We start from the raw sequence: 25275 nt of genomic DNA on the forward strand, positions 1-25275 counted from the left end.
GAGCTGGCCCACTACACAACTCCAGCGGATACTGTCCCTGAAGCACCACTCCTGGGCAGAAGGAGAAAAGAGGTAATCCACGTAACAGTACCAGTGACAGTAGCTGAGATTTGTCCATTACTAACATCAAGTTAGTACTGGGCCAAGTTTTTTCATATGCATTATTTTACTTAATCCTCAGAATTCTTTGAGCTAAGTACTGTTTTACCTTTAACAGATGAGCCTTTTCAGGTCAAACAATTTGCCCAAGATCACATGGCAGTCAATGTTGGAGGCAAGGCTTTCCTTCTGGAGGCTGTAATTTACCCATTATGCAACTCCACGCTCCAAAGCCACGTCCAAATCCTGGCTACACCCGGGCCTCAGATTACGTATGTGAATCAATGATGATCCCAGAATGAAATCTGACATCGTGGACATTACCTTCAGACCTTGCTCACTTCTGTCTGCTGCTTCCAGGCTGGTTCATTCAGTCATCTCAATATTGTATAGCCAGTCTATGTGTTTGCTCAGGTGATCAGTGTCATCAGTGTTCAAAAAACCTATAGTTTATAACTTTATAACTATAGTTTGTAACTTTATAACTGTAGTTATAAAGCAGTCCTTTTGTAATAAATTAACAAATTTGGTGGGAGCAGATTCAACACACTAACACTGAACTGCCTGAGGGAAGAACTTTCGGATATGCTATTGTGTAACTCCAAGAAATTCAAGGAATTACTTATTCAAAAGTTCCTATTTCCAATATTGTCTGGTATTACATGGTGGTGGTGTTTTTTGGTTGTTTGCTTGTTTTTTGTTAAAGATATTCTGATGCTAAACAGGCAGTTTCAAGCATATCCTGGAGAAGCTGGCTCTTACAGTGTACAGTGAGTCCTCCCTAATCCTCAGGGGACACACTGCGGATAGTATGAAACTGCAGATAGTCCCAAACTCGATTGCCATCAACTGGAACACGTTTCTTTTCATATCTTCCACAAACTTAACGCCTCTTCCATCTTAACTAAGCACTCGTCCACCACACACCATGGCGGTAACTCTTGTAGTCTGAGGAGCAACAGCAAACTAGCACTAATTTCTTTTTTCCTTGTTCACAATTTCTTGCATAGAAGTTTTGTTCTCACCATAGATCTCAGCAACCTCAGTATATGATTTTTTCTCTTTCCTTATTAAGTGGAGAACTTTTACCATTTCACTTAAAGAAACCACTTTTCTGCTTCTCTTTAGTGTATCAGAATTGCCAGCATCACTATTCTTGTGCTTTGGGGCCAGTATGAAGTAAAATAATGGTGACTCGAACACAAGCACTACGATATTGGAACAGCCAGTCTGATAACTGAAATGGCTACTGAGTGACTAGTGGATGGGGAACCTCTACAGCGTGGGTATGCTAGACAAAGGGAGGAGTCCCGTTTTCAGACCCAGGTTAACTGTGGGCAACGAAACCTTGGAAAGTGAAATCAGGGATAAGTGGGAGGACTAAGTATATTAGTTTTATGGCTGCTGTAACAATTTATCACAAACTTGGTGGCTGGAAAGAACACAGACTTATTTGCTTACATAGATGGATGCCAGAAGTTCAAAATTAGCTTCAGTGGGCTAAAGTCAAGGTGTTAGCAGGGCCGATTCCTTCTGGAGGCTCTGAATGGAAGAATCTGTTTCCTTGGCTCTTCCTGTTGGTGGCTGCTGGCATTTATTGGCGGTGGCCACATCGCTTCATTCTTCCATAATCACATAACGGATGCTTCTGTAATCATATTGTCTTCTCCTCTTCTGTGTCAAATCTCCCTCAATCTCCTTCTTCTAAGGATGCATGTAATTGCATTTAGGGCCCACCTGGATAATCCAGGATAATCTCTCCATTTAAAAAATCCTTATCTTAATCACATCTTGGAAGTCCCTTTTGCCATATAAGGCAACATTCACAGGTTCCAGGGATTAGGATCTGGATATATTTGGGGGCTATAATTTAGCCTATCATGGTGCCTAACATTGTTCCCCTTGAACAAAAGGATTCTGCCATCTTAAGAAATGACAAAGAAACACCAGGCTCTGCTCAAAAGTTTGTCCACCCATCCTGCCAACAGCACTCACTTGTACCCACAGAAACCCTCCTACTCCTTTAACTCACTCATATTGTGTCATAATTTCCAAGTTATTTTGAGTTTTTTAGCAAAATATATTCCAGTAATATAATAAACTTTAGGGGAATAATGAAAGTGTTCCCTTGATTAGAAAAAATATAATAAAGCAAAATAAAATTAGTAAATAGGCTTGTACTTGGGAGCCAGACTGATCTGGAAGTGAACTCTGACTTCATTATCTGTTATCTGTGATTTTTTTTTTTTTTTTTGAGATGGAGTCTCGCTCTGTCGCCCAGGCTGGAGTGCAATGGCCGGATCTCAGCTCACTGCAAGCTCCGCCTCCCGGGTTCCCGCCATTCTCCTGCCTCAGCCTCCCAAGTAGCTGGGACTACAGGCGCCCGCCACCTCGCCCGGCTAGTTTTTTGTATTTTTTTAGTAGAGACAGGGTTTCACTGTGTTAGCCAGGATGGTCTCGATCTCCTGACCTCGTGATCCGCCCGTCTCGGCCTCCCAAAGTGCTGGGATTACAGGCTTGAGCCACCGCACCTGGCCATCTGTGATTCTTTGATAAGTTTCTTAACTACTCTTAAGCTCTTGTTTTCCCCCTATTAGTGCTTCCCATCCACAGGGTGGTTGTAAACTTTAAAAGAGATATTCATTTAAAGCCCACAGCACAGTGCTTGCTATATATTATTAGCAAAACCAACTATGTTACTCCCATATTTCAGCAACTTCCTTTTCATTAGTAGTTACAACTTTTAAATATGAGATACACAAGCTTATGAAATGCTTCTTCTGATCTTGAGAATTAAGAAGCAAGATTATTTAACATTAACGAAATACTTGGAATTTTGCTACATAGATCAGAGTTTGAATATTATATATTCTACTTTTTAATAAAAATAGACTAAAATACATGGAGTAAAAGTCATCTTTAAGAAGCATAGAGTTCTATGAATCTTGACCAAAAAAAAAGTTATGTAACCACCACCATAATTAAGGTAGAGAACATTTCCATGACCCCAAAATAGTTTCCTTGTGCCCTGCTTAGTCAATCCTCTCCCCCACAAATCCTGGTCCCTGGCAACTAACTACACATCTATTATTTGTATTTTATTTTGTTTAAAAAGAAAATTTAACCTTAGACTTGGATATAAAGCAAGCTGCGGGATATCTGCAGAGGAAGAGATCACCTACTTTGGTTTTAAATGTTGTCTGCGAGTTGGCAGCACTGTTTCTGTCTCCTACATATAAAACAAAAATTCTCAATGACGTCAAGGTCTAAAGTGCAAGGTGCACCTCACTGGGATTCACTGCAACTTTTTCAGGAGCCCTGGGAGGCCCTAGGCCAGAATCACAGCTAGGGCTGGAGCAGGGAGAGCGGGCACTGTTCCAGAACCCTCACAACACTGCGTTTAAGTTATGTAGACAAGACGCTGGTGAGGCTCTGATGACCCAGATGTTGGAGGAATTGGTGTAAGCAAGACTTTGAGATACAGAGAGAGGCAGTCATGGTGTGCCCCTTTTTACCTGCACTTCTTCCCACTCTCCTTGAAGTTAGAACGTTTCTACCTCTGCATCACTGTCTATGCGATTTCATTTCACTACACTTGTGTTTCTCGAATATAAATGGAAGGTAATGGAGTTACCTTCCTTTTTCATGAAAAACGTGATTGACATTATACAAATACTTCTTGAGAGAAAATTATTTTTGCTGTAAGAGATATTCATTTAGAACCATACATGGGAAACACGGTAAATATGTTGTTGCGGGTCGAGAATAACACCTGACTGCCCACCTGTTACATAACCATGTACTTTAGGGCACTAATCAGTGAACTTCTGGGAAACAAAACTATATCATATATTTTTGTATGGTAAAACAGCAGTGCAAAAAGAGTAATTCACTAACTTTTCATTTTTGCCTTATCAACATTCCAATATGGGGCTCTGTGATGGGATTTTAGCATTTGGTCTGTATTAATAAGGACACAGATCAGATTTTTCTCTTATTCCTTTTTTTTGTTTTTGAGACAGAGTCTCACTGTGTCTCCCAGGCTGGAGTGCAGGCTCACTGCAGCCTCAACCTCTCAGGTTCAAGAGATCCTCCCATCTTAGCCTCCCGAGTAGCAGGGACTACAGGTGTGTGCCACCACGTTCATTCAATTTTTAAATTATTTGTATAGACGAGGTTTCCCTGTGTTGCCCAGGCTGGTCTTGAAATCCTGGGCTCAAGTGATTCTCTGACCTCAGCCTCCCAAAGTGCTGGGATTACAGGTGTAAGCCACTGCGCTTGGCCCAGGAGTTTTTTTTTAAACTCCTTTGGAACTCCAAACGCAGCTTTAGTATCATTCACTTTTCATTTCAAGAAAGTTCAACTGAGTGATAGAAAAAACACGTTATTCAACAAATTGTGTTGCAAAATACGTAAGGGTAAGGCTGGAATAAACCACTAGATGGCTTCATGAAAAGACTATTTCTTTGGCTTGTTCAGCAACTTGTCATCAACAAAGTGTCACTACTGATGATTTTGCATCTATATGGACATACAGTTATTACCCTTTCTTCAAAATTGGAAAGGAAAGTACTTGTTTGGTCCCTTTGAATATGACTACTGCATCCTTTTGTGCACACTAAGTTGTGAGTCCAGTTTTATAAAAGTGTAAGTTTTTAGATTTATACAATGTATTCTTCACATCAAGCAAAATTTTCACATCATGAGTAAAAGAAAATACAGATCGAGCATATAATTAACTTCAAAAAAGGTTTACTAATGGGAGTTCCTCAAGTAATAAGCTTCCATCTTATATTTCCAATATTATGTAGTTCACATACACTTGATTTACATATTCCTATTCGGGCATTTAACTCTCACATCGATTATACCTGAATACATTGATTATACCTGATATATGCAGACTTGAACATTTGGGGAAATATCAAAATGTTAGTGACACATACAATAAGGAAATAAGTAACCGCCTTTATTTAGAGATAGATAAAGAGAAAGAATAACGTTATTCCATCAGTCTCTAACTATGAAATATCTTTAAAATTCTTCTTTCATTCCTCCATCCCACATTTTCCCCCTTTTCCTTAACATCTATTTATTCCTATCTACATTTCCCTCTGGGAAAAGATTATGGTACATAGGGAATTTGCATAAATGACTTTTTAAAAATAAGGCATTTTTATTCTTATAAAAGAATAAAATATTTTTCTTATAAAAAGATTATTCTTATAAAGTCTTATTCTTATAAAAAAGTATTTCATGGGAACAAGAAAAAATATAAATTAGAAATGAAGTGACAATGTATAATTACTAAAGGCAATGATTCTTCATTTATTTTAGTTCAAGTCAAGCAGTCTTCAAGGGGAAAGAAACTTTCAGGGCCATAGCTTTGTGCTTAGAGCTAAATGGGCTTGGGCTTTAAGAGAAAAGCAAAAAGCTAAATGCAGTTTAACTTTTTTCTTCCAGTTGGCAGAAATAATTCAGTGTTTTAAATAATATTCATATTTGTTTTGAATATTGTCTTATCACCAGTGCCAGAACCTGTCTTGCCCCTAATATTTGCAGTGCTCAGGGCAAGAATATGCATGGCAAACACTTGTCCCTTTTCTTCCTATCCCAGGCCCTGTCCTGCACTGTAAGAGGCCTTGTGCTCGTGCATGTGGACACTGCAGCCCACCTGGCCACAGTCCGTCCACAGCTCCTTACTCCCCTGGTGCCTGGGATATTCATGCTAGCAGCTCCATCTAGCCCCAGGACGATAGATCCCAGGAAGACACCAGGGAGGTCCCACATGTGGACTTAGGACATTTGGATGGGAAAATCTGGGATTCTGGGTACCAAGAGTGTGGTCTAGAAGTGGAAGGAGAAAGAGCAGCACTCATGTCCCCATAACTCTGTGAATTCCTTGCCTCTTAGGGAGGCATGTGGTGCAGAGAGCCAGGGAGGGGTGCTGTCAAGCAGGCCTGCGGTGCTTGAGGTCAAGAGTAGTACTCATCAGAACAATGCCTGGCATGTAGCATTCCCCCATCAATGTTCATGGAATAGTCAGTTATTGAATTTGAACATGCTTGGCACTGGACTATAAAGCCTTTTGCATAAATGATTTTATCACTACAGAAACTCCATGAGGTAGGAAATATTACCTCAATCTTACAGATGTACAAGCTATGGCTCAGAGAGGTTAAGTGCCAAAGTAAATTACTTTGATCAGATTTTAATGTCAATGGTACCTACAACCACTACACTCACTACGTTATGGGTTTTTTTTTTTTTTTTTTTTTTTTGAGATGCAGTTTAGCTCTTGTTGCCCAGGCTGGAGTGCAATGGCACAGTCTCTGCTCGCCGCAAACTCTGCCTTGTGGGTTCAAGTGATTCTTCTGCCTCAGCCTCCCGAGTAGCTGGGATTACAGGCATGCACCACCATGCCTGGCTATTTTGTATTTTTAGTAGAGACGGGGTTTCTCTATGTTGGTCAGGCTGGTCTGGAACTCCCGAGCTCAGGTGATCTACCTGCCTCGGCCTCCCAAAGTGCTGGGATTACAGGCATGAGCCAGCGAGCTCAGCCCTATTTTTCTTTCTTTCTTTTTTTTTTTTTTTTGAGGCAAAGTCTTGCTCTGTTGTCCAGGCTGGAGTGCAGTGGCGGGATCTCGGCTCACTGCAAGCTCCGCCTCCCGGGTTCACGCCATTCTCCTGCCTAAGCCTCCTGAGTAGCTGGGACTAAAGGCATCCGCCATCACGTCTGGCTAATTTTTTTTTTATTTTTAGTGGAGACGGGATTTCACCATGTTAGCCAGGATGGTCTTGATCTCCTGACCTTGTGATCCTCCTGCCTCGGCCTCCCAAAGTGCTGGGATTACAGGCATGAGCCACCACGCCAGGCCAGCCCTAGGAATGGCAGATGAATGGTATTTTCTGCAATTCTATTTATTTATTTATTTTTGAGACAGAGTCTCGCTCTGTCTGCAAGCTGGCCTACAGTGGCCTGATCTTGGCTCACTGCAACCTCCGCCTCCCGGGTTTAAGCAATTCTTTTGCCTCAGCCTCCCAGGTAGCTGGGACTACAGGCACATGCCACCACACCCAGCTAATTTTTGTATCTTTAGTAGAGACAGGGTTTTGCCATGTTGGTCGTGCTGGTCTCGAACTCCTGACCTCAGGTGATCCACTCAGCTTGGCCTCCCAAAGTGCTGAGATTATAGGCCTGAGCCACCATGCCTGGCCGGTATTTTTGTAACTTTAGTTTCATAAAGCAACTACTTGTTTCCTGCAGAATAAGCAAGGTTATTTATGGTGGAATAGCTAGATCTAATTCTAAAAGCAAACAGAAAAAAACGGATATTATTTGTATTTTTGTTCTCTGATCTTTTAAACACAGCTTTATTGAGCTATAATTTACATACCATAAAGCTGACCCATTTAGGGTGTACAATTTAATGGTTTTTAGTACATTTACAGTTTTACAACATTCATTTGATCTAATTTTGGAACATTTTCATCATATCAAAAATAAACCTTGTATCCGTTGGCCAAGACAGCATTAGTATTCCCCTCAGGTAGACTAGCCTATAGACAAGTTCCTTCCTGGTTACAGGTCCCTGACCTCCCTTTTCTTAGAGCATTTACTTTAGAAAACTTGTCATTGAAAATTCTTTGAAATGAAGATAGATCCTCTTCCAGCTTCATGCCAGTTTAATAACCCAAGTGTCTCTTTCTCAAGGACCTGGAGTCATTCCTTCAGATGTAATCAAGTTAGCTTGTGCCCCTGTCTCCCAGTCTCTGTGGAAGGGTAGGAGCCTAACTTCCCTAAGTACAAATTAGCAAGCATAATTGGCCTAATTACACTGACCAACCTCCCCTTCTACGTCCTCCAGGACTTTTCCACTAGCTCACCTTAGCACTTCCAAACCTGCTCACCTTTTGTTTCAGCAGACTTGAGTTTGATCTCTCCCCTTATGGTAATAGTCTTAGAAAAGTCTTCCTTGCCTGTTTTAACTGTGTAGCAGTTTTCCTCTGACATCCACCTCCTTCCAGATTCCTTTCGCCTTCCTCTAGCCCTGAGCAACTATTGATCTACTTTTTGTCTCCATAGATTTGCCTCTTCTGAACATTTCATATAAATGGGATTATATAATTTGTGTTTTTTTGTAACTGGCTTTTTTCATGTAGAGTGTTTTTGAAGTTCATCATGTATCAGCACTTCAGCATAGGATTCCTTTTTGTTGCCAAATAATATTCCATTGCATGAATGTATCACGTTTTGTTTGTTCATTTATCAGGTGATGGCCATTTGCCTTGTTTCCACTTTTCAGCGCTCATGAATAAGGCTGTCATGAACGTTTGTGCACAAGTTTTTGTGTGGATACGTTTTTATTTCTCTTGGGTATATACCTGGGAGTGGGATTTCTGGGTCTTATGGTAAGTCTACATTTAGCTTTTGAGACACTGCCAGACTGTTTTCAGAGCAGCTGCACGGTTTTATATTCCTGCCAGCAGTGGATGAGGGTTCCAGTTTCTCCACATCCTCACCAACACTTGTTATTCCCTGTCTTTTTTTATTACAGCCATCCTAGTAATTGCAAAGTGGTTGTTTTCTAATATTTTTATATTTTTTGTAAAGCAAATATTATTCCAAAATAAAACATAAACCCTTACAATGAGACTATAACATTTAAAATAGAAAATTAAATCCCTCAATTATTCTATAAGTGAAATACAATAAAGAATTAGTTCAACTTCCAAGAGCTATACTGCTTCCAATCCCAATGATGGAGGTACTTATTGATGCTTCTTCTGCTGCTATTTGTGTGGGTAAGAACACCCATCCCATATTTGTTCTGGGGATTAGAAGCAAAACACATAAGGCATCTAGCATGAGGGTTGGTATTCAGGAAGTACCAATAAATGATTATGTTTATTCAAAAGCAAGGAATTGGTTACAAGCAGTTGCTTTGCACACTTGAGTAACAACTCTTTTAATTAAAACAATTTTTTTAGAGACAAGGCTTTGCTCTGTCGCCCAGGCTGGAGTGCAAGGATGCTATCGTAGCTTACTGCCGCCTAGACTTCCTGGGCTCAATCGATCCTCCCACCTCAGCCTCCTAAGTAGCTGGGATTAAAGGCACTTGCTATTATGCCTGCTTAGCTAATTTATTTTATTTTATTTTATTTTATTTTATTTTATACATATCTCACTGTGTTGTTCATGTTGGTCTCAAACTCCTGGCCTCAAGCAATCCTCCCTCCTCGGCCTCAGCCTCTCAATGTGTTGGGATTACAGGTGTGAGCCACCAAGGCCAGCCTTTGACTAATTACTCTAATGGCAACATGAGATAGAGAAATGAAAATTAGGTTATATGGTAAAATCTCAGTAAAAAATGTCAATGTGCAAAGTACCACCAAAGGAAATAGGAACAGGATGCAGCTAAAACTCACAAAATGAAAATCCCCCCATGGATAAGGGGGGATACCTGTCAAGACCCCCAGTGGATGCCTAAACTGTGGCTAGTACCAAACCCTATACATACTATGCATAAACTTTTTTCCTTCTTCACAATTTCACACATAGATTTGTTCTTATCATAGACCTTAGCAACCTCAGCCTACAATTTTTTTTTCTTTTGTTATTAAGTGGAGAACTTCCAATGTTTAACTTAAAGAACACATTTTCCGGCTTCTCTTTGGCATATCCAACTTGCCAACATCATTACTCTCGTGCTCTGGGGTCAATAGGAATAGTAAAATAAACGTGAATTGAACTCAAGCACTGTGATACCACAACAATTGATCTGATAACCAAGACTACTATTAAGTGACCAGGGGCATGCAATGTCTACAGTGTGGAGAAGCTGGACAAAGGGAGGATTCACATCCCGCATGAAATGAAGCTGGATGGCATGAGATGTCATCACGCTACTCAGAACAGCACACAATTTCAACCTTATGAATTATCGACTTCTGGAATTTTCCATTTAATATTTTCAGACCAAGCTTGACTGTGGGTAACTGAAACCACAGAAAGTGAAACCTCGGACAAGGTGGGGACTGTTGTACAAAATTTATATTTAAGGTAACTCAGACTTTGGAAAACTAAATCTACAAGGGATTTCCAGGGTCACTTGAAATCAGAGCTCAGTAGTAATATAGAAATATCTTAAAAAGCTGCTCCCATTGTAATGCAATTGAGAATATTCCATTGAATATTGTTAATATGTTGCTTTTTATCATAATTTGTAATTATTACGAGCTCAACATATGTTACTAAGTCCACAGGAAGTAGCCACGTCTTTTCTGTTCTGGGGCTCCGTGGAAGTTCTTCATTTTGGCTTCTGTAAATAATAAAACGGAGTGTGCCAAGACATCACTCTACCTTCGTTTAGTGAATTTAGTTTTCATTGAGATATAGCCACAAGTTGCCCTGTAACCAAGAAAACAGGACGATGGCTATTATAAGAAACCTGCTCTTTCAGAAAACTCTATTAATACACAAAATGCTTAATACATGGTATAGGGGAGCTCTTTTAAAAGACTTTTATTTTGGAAAGTGAATCTATGATATGACAATTAAAATTTGTTTTCAATCTCTTATGTAAAGCTCCAGGAAAGGCTTCTGTATAATTTGTTTCTTGCTTTTTTAAAAATTTGATCTTTTCACTAGTAACCCTTAAGGGTAGGTGTGATCCCATATGAGACAAGACAATCCAGTGATTTATTCAGTTACAAAACTCTTCAGTAGTGGACACAGAATTCAAATGGTGATGTGCCTGATTCCAAAGCCCATACTTTTCCATCTCACTGTACTCTATTACTTCTCCTTAGTAAAGCTTCCAAGTCACTTTTTGGGGGATATTAAGCTTTTTGGGGTTTGAGCTTCCTTCTAACATATGGAAAAACCTGCCCTAATTGACACCTCAGTATCCTTACTGGAAAACACTCTAAGCAAATTCTCATTTCATTCTCAGTAAACCAGGTGTGTCCTAGGTAGGCAGAAGGCGACTTGGTCCTGTGATGTTCTAACACTAGTTTTCAAATTGTATTAATCCTTAAAACCCTTTGTTCAAATGAAATCTTGCAGGGAAGTCCAACATATAAATAGAATTGCTGTTAGGAGAACACAAGGATGAGGAGCTTATTGAGATAACCCATCAACTGGAGCTACATTGACAGAGCACCTACATTCATTGAACTCATTGATTGAGCTCCATTGACACATGCCTCCTCATCACTGTTCTGCTGCATTCACATCATCTCATTTAATCCTCTACTCCACCATTACTATTCCTAATTTAAGAACCAGTAGATTGGTTGAGAAGGTTACTCCATGGGTAATTGAGAAGCCTACCAGTTGCTTAAATACATACAGGTCTAATTTTTCATGGAACTAGAAGTCCAGAGATAGCCAGGCCAAGATTGATGCAATTGCTCAGTGAAATCAGGCTTTTTCTCTTCCTTTTCCATCACCCTTAAAATGAGGCTTTTCTTTTCATGGATACTGGGTATGCAATTAGCAGTGTTTGCTACAACAAGGTAACTACATGATCTGAGAAACATTCGGATCTAGGAGTTCTGTAAAGACCTCGCTTTAGTTCCCTGTCACTAAGGTAACTTCCTTGGGCTGCCTGAACTCTGCAGGATCCTTTCATCTGTGTCTGCTTGGTCTTGGAATTCTATTAACTTATCACAAGGGGGCTGTTATCCTTTCTTCTCCCCTGCTCTCTTATTGACCTTTGTTCTGCGTTGCAGTTCACTTTCATGATCCCAGGAATAAGCACACATAAGAAATGGAAAATGATCTGTTTCCATTTCTCTTCAGAAACCAGTATTATTTTAGAACTTTTCATGTACAATAGCTTATTTAAATGTATGCTTCAGAGATTTTGAGACAGATTCTCGCTGTGTCACCCAGGCTGGAGTGCAGTGGTGTGATCTCGGATCACTGCAACCTCCACCTCCTGGGTTCAAGCAATCCTCCCACCTCAGCCTCCCAAGTAGCTGGGATTACAGGCATGTACCACCACACCTGGCTAATTTTTGTATTCTTAATAGAGACAGGGTTTCACCATGTTGGCCAGGCTGGTCTTAAACTTCTGACCTCAGGTGATCTGCCCACCTGGCCTGTCAAAGTGCTGGGATTACAGGCATGAGCCACCGTAAGATGTTTTAACATTTAAACAATGACAATAATAGCAAACAGTTACACAGCACCTACTATGAGCCAAGAGCTGCTATATATATATTACAATGCTGTTCCAAGAGCATTATGTATATTAATTTGTTTGATCCTCCAGTAGCCCTATTATCCCCATTTTACAGATGAAGAATGGAAGTACAGGGTGATTAAGTGACTTCCTGAAGGGCACATGCCAGTAAGGAGTTGGACAGAAATTAGAATCCAGGCAATCTGACTCCAGACTTTTACCCACTATACTGTTGCCTCTAAGCAATTTAAAAATAAAAATTTTATAGGTTATAACATGTTGAAATATTAATACAAATTATTTTAAATGTAGAGAAATAACTGCTAATCTTTAAATTTTACCAACTGCCTAAATATGTTTATTTAAAATTGCATCAGTGCTGTGATTTCTGACTGAACATGCTAAGGCAAGTTGTTTTATCCTTGTATTTGTAATAAACAGATATGAGATACATATACATGCCTGACATGACAGTGGAGGTGAGTTAATATTATATCCTTTTAGCAAATAAATTTCTAAGGCTGTAACACTTTTTCTACTTAAAATATTAATAATGGCAACTTAATGTTTCTTGTTATGTATTAGGTACTGTGTTGGGGTAAAGATGGCATGACTTATCTGCTATTCCTTTTATTTAGAGGTGAGTCTATTTCTTTTCCTACTGAATCTGGGTTGGTCAGTGATTTGATAAATAGAATATGGCAGAAGTATTACGTTGGTGCAAAAGTAATTGCCGGTTTTGCCATTGAAAGTAATGGTAAAACTCGCAATTACTTTTGCACCAACCTAATAACATTCTAGGATGTCTGAGACTCGGTCACAAGAGCCTTGCAGCTTCTGCAGAGGTGTACTGAAACATTCATTCTTGGGTCCAGCTTCCATGCACTAAGGAAACAGAAGCAGCCTTGAGGAGACTCTTATGAAGAGGATCCCAGGCTCCTGGCTGAGCACCCAGCCAACAGGCAGCACAAACCTGCCAGCCACTCAGGTGAGCTCTTTGGGGAATATATTCTCCAACTCCAACAGAGGCCAAGAGGAGCAGAATGAGCCAATACCACTGAGCTCTGCCCACAGTTATCTGTGAGAAAACAGAATGATTGTAGTTGCTTTCAGCACAAAGTTTGGGGGTAGTTTTTTATGCAGCAATAGATGGACAGAACAAGTGCTGAGGCCTTTTACAAATGTTATCTTTATTCCTCACAATGATCTTATGAAGAAGCTATTATCCTTACCTCAGGATGACAAAGCTGAGGCTCAGTGAGTTGGCATAATAATCCAGGTCTGTCAACTCCAACTTGATAGATACTTCTCCTGATAAATCTTACTTCACTTTATGATCCATCCTATTCACAGCTGTTGAGTCAGGCATGACTAAGGTTAAATCTTAGTTCTGCCCTTATTGGCTATATGCCCTTGGATAAATAGAAGATAAGTTTGTTACTTCACAGGACTGTGACGATTCCAAGGACACATATAAAGAAATTGGCAGGTGATAGGCACTTAATAATGGGCAAATATTATTGCTTTGAAAATTCCTATAATGCAGAAGCAGCTAGTGGTAAAAGGCTCGCAGAATAGCATTTGATGGTGTGAACATGGGATAGACACATTTAGGAGTAGGCATGTGCAGAAATGTCAGAATCGCCTGACTTCTAATAGGAATAAACCTTGTGACATCACATGATGGTAAACCATGTGTGTATACATGGCCTATGTTTACCTGTGTGTATAATATGGGTATATAATAGATTTCTTTGAAGTCTAGAAAATTCCTGACTAAACAGCTATGTCTGTTACTTCCTCATTTTAAGATTCCCTCCAGCTCTAAAATTCTGTGAATTTTACTTAGTCTCCTTTGACTACCTTGAATGTTGATTACCTTAGGAAAAAAATGCAATCACAGCCAGCTGTCAGCTCATGCCAATAACTATATACAATTTGCAATTTGTATGCTATTCCTTAACAAGAGTTCAGGTAGTCAGAGAAAAGGCCTTTCTCTCTACTGCCTGCGTCTACCAATTTTTAAACAGGGACCTTCCTAAGTAAAGCAGGTCCTATCAAGTTGCTGTCATCTTCTCCCTTGGAATTTGGGGAAAAGGTGTGAGGGAAATGGTGGAGCAGGTGAAAGGAGGGCTGTAAACTGCTGTGAACGTTGCTGGATCTGTTGTAGGTGCTCAATTAACACTTAGAAAATTGAATGAACTTGTTCTTCCTTTATCCCATTTAGTCTGTCTTACCCACTTATTTCCAGATTAACAGTGGATGACAGTGGTAAGCAGTAGTAAGAACTAAAACCTCAACAGCTTATTGAAAGACCCCTTCATCCTGTGCTTATATGTTCTTAGTGCTAGTGTATGACATGAGCCAAGAACTGGGCGTCTGGCCCATAGATCCCTTCTGATACAGCTCCTTTTTTTTCCATTCTCTTCCCTACTAATATTGGTGCTCTGACTGACAAGACAAAGGACTGTATCCTGTTGAGAAGACCTAAAATCTGAGTAATCCCTACTAAAATCTGTATCCTGTGAAGAAATAACACACTTTTTAAAAGTGCTCTTGGGACATTTAAAAATTGAAAGACAATAACCGCCCCCCTCCCCAATACATACACTCTTAACATTCTGTTTTTGATGCCATAAAATGAAAAGAATCAGAAAACAAAACTACCACGCACACCAAAAAATTCTCATTATCTAGGAAAAAAAGCAAAGAAAAGAAATCCTCTTTTATACAACTTTTGGATTAAAGAAGGTATCAAAACTGAAACTTAAGAACATTTAGAAAATAACAGTAATGACATTAATGCAGCCAAATGATTCACCTTAAGCAGTGCTCACACTTAAATCCATGTCTTAATCTCTTAAGAATTAAGAAGTAAAAATAAGTAAGTTACATGCTAACTAAACGAGTTAGAAAAATAAAATAAAATAAATAAACCAAGGAAAGCAAAAGGTAGAAAACTTATGAAAGTGGAAATAAACTAATTAGAAAGAAAAAAAATTACAGAATAGAGACATCCAAGCAGTTTGGGGAAAATAAAAAAATACATAATTTAAAAAATAGGTAAACTGTTAGCTACCTTCATCAAGAAAATAAGGGAGGAACTTTGGGAGGCAGAGGCAGGTGGACCACAAGGTCAGGAGACCCAGACCATCCCACCTAACATGGTGAAACCCCGTCTCTACTAAAAATACAAAAAAATTAGCCAGGCGTGATGGTGGGCACCTGTAGTCCCAGCTACACGGGAGACTGAGGCAGGAGAATGGAGTGAATCCGGGAGGCGGAGCTTGCAGTGAGCAAAGATCGTGCCACTATACTCCAACCTGGGCGACAGCGAGACTCTGTCTCAAAAAAAAAAAAAAAAAAAAGAAAATAAGGGAGAAAGCATAATACAAACTAAGGGGCAACATCCACACGCAAACAAGAGGAAGAGTTTCCTCAACTAGGCAAATAAATTTGAAAACTTGGATTAAATGGATGGTTCCTGATCCAGATAGGATTTAAAAAAAACTACATGGATTAATTACTTAGATGATACCAACAAAGTTGTCAAAAAGCTGCTTGCCAAACATCCACTAAACCCGGATAATTTCTCTGAAAATTTTAAGAAACAGAAAATTCCAATCCTATTTAAACTGTTCTAGGGCATGTAAAAGAAGGGAAGTTTCCAAATCCACAAGCATAAAATACTACTTCTCAAAGTGACCACATGTGTATGCACACACATACATATAGACTACTGATTAATACAAGTGCAAATATCCTAAATAAAATATGAAGTGCAATCTAGCAACAGATTAAAAAAATACACATGGCCAAAAAGAATTTATTTAAAGAATGTAATGATAGTGCAAAATTACAAAACATATTAGTAAAATTCATCTTAAAGGATCAAAGGAAAAAAATCATGATCATCTCCGCAGATGTTGAAAAGGCATGTGATAAAATTAAACATGCAGTTTTTAAAATAGGGATTAGTTGATACTCCTTAATATGATTAAATCTATCTCAACCCAATTCATTATAGCCAGTTATTGAACATTATTTTAGAAGTACTAGACAATGCAATTAACATACAAAGAGGAATGCAAAATGTAACAATGGTTACATTATCAGTGTTTGCTGATGACAGGACTGTGTAGTTGGAAAACACAAAATAATTAAGTGAAATACTATTACAAACAACAAAAAAATGGAATCAGCTAGCTGGGCAGAAAATTAACATAAATAATTAGCCTTTATATGTACTAAAATTAGGCAAAATTATTAATAGGATTTCATTAATAAAGGCAATAAAATGTAAAAAATTTAAAAAATAAACTCTTAAAAATGTATGAGATCTCTGTAAAGTGTAAAATTCATCTGAAGGAAACAAAAAAAAACGAATGGGCATGATTTTTAGATAGTGCACCATGGTTTAGATAAAAAGCTTTAACTCATATGATAATGATGTCAAATTCCCCTAAATTAATCTATAAAATTAAAACTGTCTAAAAAAAAAAGTACCCATGGATGTTCTGTGGAACTCAACAAATTCTGTCATTCAAATGGAAATATAAATAAGAATATTTGAAACATTTAAGAATCAGTTATTAAAACAATAAAGGATTGGTATAAAAAGAGAAAAGCAGATCAACAGAAGAAAATAGAGTCTAGAAACATACCCAAATAATATGGAAATGTACTATATAAGTTCCATTTCAAATTAGTAAGGAAAGGATCTATTATTTAATAATAATTTTGTGAAAACTAGGTAGTTATCTGGGGGGAAAAAAAAAGTGAAGCCCTAAATTCAGGAGAGATCAATGATTTAAATGTAAAAACACAAGTAACAGCAATGCTTGATTTTACTTTTAATATTCAAACTCTAATGATGTATTTTTTCCCTTTGAGAAAAAGTACAGAAAATGTATGCATAGTATGTTACAATTTGCAATACTAAAATATAGCATTGATATGCCTATGTACATATATGGTTATTTCTAGGGAGATATACAAGGATCTGGTACTGGTATGTGTCTCTTTCAAGGGAACTGAAAGATGGGTGTTGGGATAGAAGAGGAATTTACATTTTACTATTTGAACCAGGAAGATGTATTAGTTAATTAAAATAATAAATTAAAACATATGCTAGAAAACAAAACCAAAACCCCTATACTTGATAGTATAGTACTAGGATGTAAAAGATTATTTGGTAACCCGAATTCTGCCAGTAGAATATACTATGGGGTCTAAAATGTATGTGAAAACAATTTAAAAAGAGAACTGACTGTGTTACTGCATCTTGTGAGATACGTCAACTAAAACGCAGTTAATCGATTAAACTCTCTCATCTTGTGAGATACATCAACTGAAGGGCAGTCTCAAGCAAAGTAATATTCAAGTCCTTAGAAAATTTTACCCTCGAGTACTGGTAAAAGCTGCTACTTTACTATAAAACAGTTAAGGAATGATCTCCTTCTAATCATTTTTATTCTAGATATATTGCATATTTTATGGCCTGAATTTGTATATGCACCACAATTCAATAAAGAACAACTTTGATTTAAAAAGTACCTCAAGGCAATAAAAAAAACATTTTAATTTTTGATACATATTAAAACATCTTAGTCAGTTCTTCCTGACAGCATAACACAGACAAATACACAAGACTTCAAACATGCTTTAAAATGACATTCAGCAAAGTATTTAAAATTTAATAAATAGCAATAATCACACACAAATACATTTTTCATACTCAATCATTAAACTACTAAAACAGACAGCTAAAGAATAAATAAACAGCAACTGACAATAAAAAAAAATGTCGGGTTTTACAATTCACACTACTTAGAAAGGGGGGATGATCTGAATGATTTCTCAATTTTCTTTTCTTTGAGAGTGTAGCATGATCCCCCCCAGGAATAAAATATATTGAAAAAAAATCACTCTTACAACAATGTATTTCTTAAATACAACAAATAAATATGAAACCAGCAAAGCAATTTCAAGTTGTAATAAAAATGCCCCCCGCCCCCAGCCAAAAGCTATGGAAATATATAGTCGCTGTGGTAGCAAATAATAGTATTTAAAGTGATAGTGCTTGTGCACTAAGCTCATCTGAGACCTTGATATAATTTTAGTGCAAATCCCTAGGGTCCAATACAAGCGCAACCCTGTATTAGGGAAAGACATTACCAGTTGGAACTTATCTTGTACAATTTTTGTACATGTTTTATAAAGTTCAAGATTTAATGCATAGTAGAATATCTTCATCCACTTAATTCTGTTGCTAAATACAGATGAAAAAAGAAATGACTTGGGATTTTAACATTTGGTTTGTACCATGTTAGAGTATTAAAGTCAACATTAGAAAATCTTTATAAAAGAGTTTTGTTTTTGCCAGTAATTTATCTAACTCTGCCTAAATTTCACATCGTTGTATGTTAAACATAAGAGAAAAATTTTTAGACAAAGTTTGTTTCCCTTTGACAAGTTCATATGATAATGAAATCCGATAATGGACAAATGTTAAACAAACGAAAACGCAGGTGAGTATAAGGGTGTTTTTTTTGTACATTAACAACCTTAACATCTAGTATATTAAGTTACAAGATGTGTTGACAAAAGCATAAACGTTTCAATTAAAATAAGGTATTATTTTGTACAAACAAACCATTTAACATAGGATAGATAAAAATGACAATCAAATGAGTTTCAGCAGTCACATTTCTACAGTGAACTACAGTATCAGGATGAAAACAATCAGAAACAAACGAAAGGACATTATTGAACAATATGAATATGTAATGCATTTTTAGCTGCTAAAATAGTAAACTCTAAGTTCATAGAGTTACAAGTTGTCGAATTTAACCATGCAGGCTAACATATAATAGTAAGAAATCACCCTGCATTTTTTCTTTTTAAACTAAAACTAGTTTAACTGTAAAGTTACAAAATAATAAATGGATATTGCTCCAACTTGTATACAATCTCCCTTATGTGATTCGTACCTAACAAAGTAACAAAGCCTCATCATCACTCGTTTCGTTTTTCAGTGTTACTTCCAAGCAAGTGTCTGGTATCTGGGCAGTGTGGACAATACCACAGCGCTCACAGGGGCCATCTCGATTACTTGGCCTTACTCCAGGGTTTGTTGCACTATATGGTTGTCTAAGCCCTTGTCCTTGATCTGAGGCAAGATCAAGAAGAGGTCTGGAGCAGTCATTCACATCAAAGTCTGAAGATCCATCAGAAACTGGAATTAGCATTTCAACATCATCATCATCTTCTCTTCCACTTACCCCATTATCAAGTTGTCTCAAAGGACTCTGGTTCTGACTTACGGAACTTGATCGTCCTAATGTAAAACGTACCCAACGTAGCCCCTGAGTCATACGACTGAGTGCACTTGTAAGCTGGTGACGTGCTGGACTCACACTTGGGGGTTCCACACTTGTCACATCCCTTCCATTATCTGCATGACCACCTCGGGTACTCTGAGTTGAGGAACTTGCACACGCTCCTACTGTCGCCTCTACTGCCGTTGTGGGAGGGACTTTTTGAGGCAAAGGAGCTGCAACCCCACCAGATGCTCCTGCCGTATCTCTTCTCTCATTTTCTGTGTCTGTATCATCAGACTCCACGGAAAACAAACTTCTGTGAGTATGATTTCTCTCAGGTTCTCTACTGGTACTCTGACTAGGGACAACCTCATCTCCATCTGCTGAGACCAAAGCCAATGACCCAGAATGACGTGATCTTGCAAAATTAAAAATACGGTTCCAAATGTTGCTTGATCTGCCTGCCATAGGAAGCCTGACTGAAGTAAATCCAAGCTGAGATCGTACCGCTAGCCTCAGATTTTCCAAAACAGAAGCCTACAAAAATAAGAAAAGGTCTTAAGATACTTAACAACAAGGTCCTAAGATAACAAATACCCTTCTCTTAAGAATGTGTTGTGGTTAAAACTTCTGTTACTCATTGTTGCTTGGGTCTAAGGAGGAAAAATTAAATTCTCTTACCTAGGTGGGTTCATCCTACTACAGAATCTAATCTACTTATATAACTTGAATCATTGCTGTGTTTAAAATTTTCTTGCTATTCCATTTTATATATGCAACTTAAAAATGATATTTAGTGTCAACTGTAACAGTTGTTTCAAAATCTCACACCATAATCCAATGTGAAAAGTGTACCAAAGCTAGAAAATAAAATTGATACTTCTGTAAGTAGGGACATAGGAGAATCTCCACCATAATTGACAAAGTGACCAAAATGAGTTTGTGAAAACCAGGCTTTTTATCTTTTATCTTTTTTTTTTTTAAAAAAGAACACATTAGATTTAATTTACAAGGCTGAACTTTCCCAAAACATGTGAAAATTGCATTTCACAGAGTTGCTTCTTAAGGATTTGGTGAATGGATACTGAGGATTTAATTATATTGTCACAAATAAAGGAATTATATTTGTAATACAGCATAGAAGACAAGAAACAAAAGAAGTTAACTTGTTTATATCACTACTCAATGGTATCTAGACATTTAGATTCCTTCTCAATCTTTAAAGTGTTATTTTCTATAGTTTAGTATTAAGCATAAATTATCATATCATTATTCTCTGAAAGCTAGTTAGCTGTAATTAGTGTATATGAAAGGTTGCCCAACTGAATAAAAAATCTCTTCTTTTTTCTAGATGAACAAGTTTAGTTTATTTTTAAAACCATATAGCATTATATAAGATAGTCTTTAAGCTCCATCTAGTGGTTATAAAAAGAAGTATTCAAACTTGAAATAGCTTTCACCAATCTGGCATTTAGTATTTAAAAATTTTATTTCCAGGAAACAATCTCAAGTTGATATACTCTCCTTCAGATGATGATACTATCTCCTGCCAAAACTCACACCTCTTCCCTTTCCCCTCACAGAAGAAAGAAGGTAGAAAATAAGGAAGATGTCCTCTTATGTTCTGTATCTCTTTGTGGCTGGTATTGCATTTATTTATGCTTTCCATATAGGCCTTTCCATAGTGCCATGAACATAATTTATGATAAGTTAAGAAGCTACTATCATAGGAACATTTCATAGTCTAACTTTAGTAAGGCACAGACTGTCAATAAGAAATTTGGATATCGGCACACATGGATTTGCTATACAGATGAGTAAGATTTTTTACCAATTAAGAAGTACCTAACTACAAATTAAAAAAAAAAAAAGAAAGAAAAAGTGGTTCACATTTCTAATGAACTTCTCCACAGATCTGCTCCTCAACAGTGAGCGTGCAAGTTTTAAGGCTTCATGTTGAGCACTATGCTATTATATCCAGCAGTGAACAAAAGGCTCTTCTGTTATCCTTCTCTGTTGTGCTGCTATTAGCCATCAAGATCAACAATGCCTTCAACATACTTTAATGTTGACTTTAACATTTGGTTTGTCATAGTGAGGTGAAACTCTCTACTTAGTTAAAAGTCAGTTTAATTAGGACTGGCAATCTAACATTTTATGAGGGGATCTCATGAATGTTCTAGGAATAATTTCATATACTTCTTCAGTTTATGAAGGAGAAAGCATTCCTCAAAAAACATTTCTACTTTGAGTGAGATGGTGAATTACATCATTACTTATTTTTTCCAAAAACTGCTATAAAAATTTGATAATTTGTTACCAAAAGCTTCAAACTTGAGAGTTTAATTTCATTAAATGAATAAAATCTAACTTACCACCCAAAAACATACTTTATTTTAAAATGTTGAAGTAGAATTCTCCCACAAGGGTAAATATAACCTGAGAAACTGGGGTAGTGTGAGGTAATAAAGAATTTAACCTCACCCAAAGCCTTTGTCCTTGGCTTCTGGGTCTCCAAGCCCTTCGACTGTCTTGTCTGAAAGCAGTGTCTTTGCCTGGGGACCTTGGACCAGCCAGATAGTAAAACTGATTTAGAGTGGAAGCTCTGAACCACACCATCAGTGTGATGTAGGGTGAGCGCTTTGGGTCAATCAATCTCTGGATAAGGCTAGAAACTGGGATTGGCCACATGTGCAATTAATCTTGCCTTTGTGCTAGTGCACTAGTACAAACTCCAGACACTGAGGCCTGGGTGAGCTTTCCTGGTTGGTAACACTCCATGCATACTGTCACACATCTGTGTTGACAGAGTAATGCCCTCCTGTCTCTATGGGGAAAGGACAACTGGAAGGTCCATGTTTGGTACCCTTCTGAACTTTGTCTTGTGCATCTTTTCCCTTGGTTAATCTGTATGTTTGTATCCTCTCCCTGTAATAAACTGTAACCACAAGTAAGTTGCTTTCAGTGAGTTTTCTGAGTCTTCCTAGTAAATCACCAAACCTGAAGGGGATTTGGGGAACTCCTTGAATTTGCAATTGGTGTCAGGAATGAGGACATATTCTGTGAACTATGTTCCCTCTGACTTTATGGGGTTTAGGGGTGGTGGGTGGTAGAGAATGAAGTAGATGTGTAAAATTAACCATGATCTGATTCTTATCTTAAAAAAAAAAAAACTTTCCCCATAGCAGGGCTGATATAAAGAAGCCACAACTTAGGTTTTTCCTACTTTGCACACAAAATTCCAACCAGTGGAACTTCTGAATGATTTACTTAGGCAATTACATATGGAGAAATGTCTTGAAACTACAAATTCTCACCAAAGATTTCCTAAAAGACTCTAATAAGGTGATAGACTGTAATCAGAAATCCCATTTACCAAAAAGGAAATGGTATTCTATTTTGAAAATAATTATATTACTAGGTAAACACTGTTTACCAGTTTTAACTCTAATACTGGAAACAACAATTTTTATAAATGTTTCTGAATGAATTTGCAATTTAAATGTATAAATCCTTATGCCTAAAATGAACGCTGGCACATTTTTAAGCATGAGAAGAAAATGTTTTTAATTGCTGAGAAATTTAAAGAATTCAGAAACATATAATGAATTACTATATAAACAAAATGCTATAAATTGTTAAACACTGTAAAATCAGGCTTGAAGATGTTTTTCCTCAGGTAGAAATGTTAACTTCATTTCAATTACTTTTACTTATAACTAGTTAATCTAGCACGTTATATTACTAGCATATTAATTTTAGTGTTCATTCTTAAATCCTGTAGATGTTCAGGTCAGGTAAAAAATAATTTGCCAAGCTCAATACTTTTGAATTATAATGCACTAAATTATCCTAAACAGTAAAATGCTTCAGACTAGCACAACCACATCAGTGGAATGAAAAATAAACTTTTGTAGTTTGTAGTGTTAAAATGTAATGAAAACTATGACTTCAAATCTTCCATACATTTAAATCCTTGATTGCAAAAATTCTGACAGTCAAGGATCTTTGCTTTATCATATATACAGGCACAGATTTCATTTTAAGAGGAAATGTAATAGAAACTACACATTGCAATATACCTGATTAGGTGAACAAACAGGAAAATCTTCAACTGGTGGAATTAAACCCTGAGCAATCAATTGTCCATAAGAGGGAGGAGCTTCTCTTCTTAACAATTCTGCTTCCACTCTTGACAACTGTGTTTCAAATGATCTTTGAGAGTAGATGGAAAGAAAAAAGATTAAAAGGGGGAGCTAAGAAAAAGAACAAATTTCCATTATCAGTAATTAAAACAATCTGAATCTTGGCATATTTGATCATTTTAAAGCTTAGTCATTTGACAAACATTTACTGAATATATGTGTTATCCCTACACTAGGAATACAAAGCTGAAGCAAGCAGTCTGTCTTCATGGGGCTTTAAGCTAGTAAAAGCCTGGATCACTGAGTTTTAATGAATGAAAATCCCTGTAAAAGGTAAAGGGAGAAATAATACGAGATTTTACAACTCCTAAGAACATTGTATTTACTGAATATATGTTGAAGCCACCCCGCCCAGCTGGGATCTCTGACTCTTCATTGTGCTCTTTTGTTGCAATGTGGTAAAAAGTTTTCTTGCCATTTACACTTGCCCAAAGAAAAGATGCAGAGGCCAGGTGCGGTGGCTCATGCCTGTAATCCCAGTACTTTGGGAGGCCAAGGCAGGCGGACCACGAAGTCAGGAGTTCGGGACCAGCCTGGTCAACAGAGTGAAACCCCGTCTCTACTAAAAATACAAAAGATTAGGCAGGTGTGGTGGCAGGCACTTGTAATCCCAGCTACTTGGGAGGCTGAGGCAGGAGAATCGCTTGAACCTGGGAGACGGAGTGCAGTGAGCTGAGATTGCACCACTGCACTCCAGCCTGGGTGACAGAGCAAGACTCTGTCTCAAAACAAACAAACAAAAAAAAAAAAAAGGAAAAAAAAGAAAAGATGCAGTAATGGTTATTACAATACTGTGCATCTGTGTGCCATCTATTAGCCATCTGTTATGTCAAAAGTTCTTTGTTAAATCTATTATTTGTAATTCTCCTGGGACTGAAGGTCATTGTCTCCACAGGGACATCTCTGCCATTAACTTCTCTCAGGTCCCATTTACCCTGGATCATACTGAAAACTACTCACTCTGAAGGTCACCCTTTAACAGTTAACCATTTCTTACTAAACTGAGAACTCTGAAGTGCTGTTGTCACTTAACTCTACAACAGGACAATAGTCTTGTGTTCCAATCGTACCTCCTATTAGCCCTTCATACGCATCCTGGGCTCCAGATAAACTGAACCATGTGCTTACTTTTTGAGCAATGCTGGACATTCCTACTTCTATATATTTTCCCAGGTTATTGCTTTAACACCTTTTCCCCTATCTATATTCTACTTATACATTTCAAGTGGCACCTCTCCAATTAAAGCCTTTCCACCTCTCTCCCTTATTAGATTAGGTATTTTTGACTTTATACCATTTTGTTTTACAGCTCTTTACAGCATTACACTTTTGTCATCTTACTCCATGCCCCAATTCCTTCCTCCTAACTGTAAACTGCTTGTGATATTATGCCTTATTCATTTTTCTATTTACCTGTATGCTTTGAACATAGTAGGCTATCACATATCTGGAATTTTT

The 25275-nt window shown here is 37.6% G+C and overlaps 1 protein-coding gene across 2 annotated transcripts in view; it reads right to left on the reverse strand.

Moving 5' to 3' along the window:
* Positions 1-17834: 17834 nt before the first annotated feature.
* Positions 17835-25275, reverse strand: part of LRP12 (low density lipoprotein receptor-related protein 12) — a 92618-nt gene continuing 85177 nt past the window's right edge. For both annotated transcript variants that reach the window (XM_011970542.1, XM_011970541.1), the window contains 2 exons: positions 23695-23827; positions 17835-20149 (listed from right to left, as the gene is read on the reverse strand). In XM_011970542.1, coding sequence (XP_011825932.1) covers positions 19283-20149; positions 23695-23827 — 1000 coding nt within the window. In that variant the 3' untranslated portion in view covers positions 17835-19282. The remainder of the gene's footprint in view (positions 20150-23694; positions 23828-25275) is intronic.

This window comes from Mandrillus leucophaeus, unplaced genomic scaffold (assembly GCF_000951045.1).
Source record: "Mandrillus leucophaeus isolate KB7577 unplaced genomic scaffold, Mleu.le_1.0 Scaffold950, whole genome shotgun sequence".
In the NCBI taxonomy this organism is placed as follows: Eukaryota; Metazoa; Chordata; class Mammalia; order Primates; family Cercopithecidae; genus Mandrillus; species Mandrillus leucophaeus.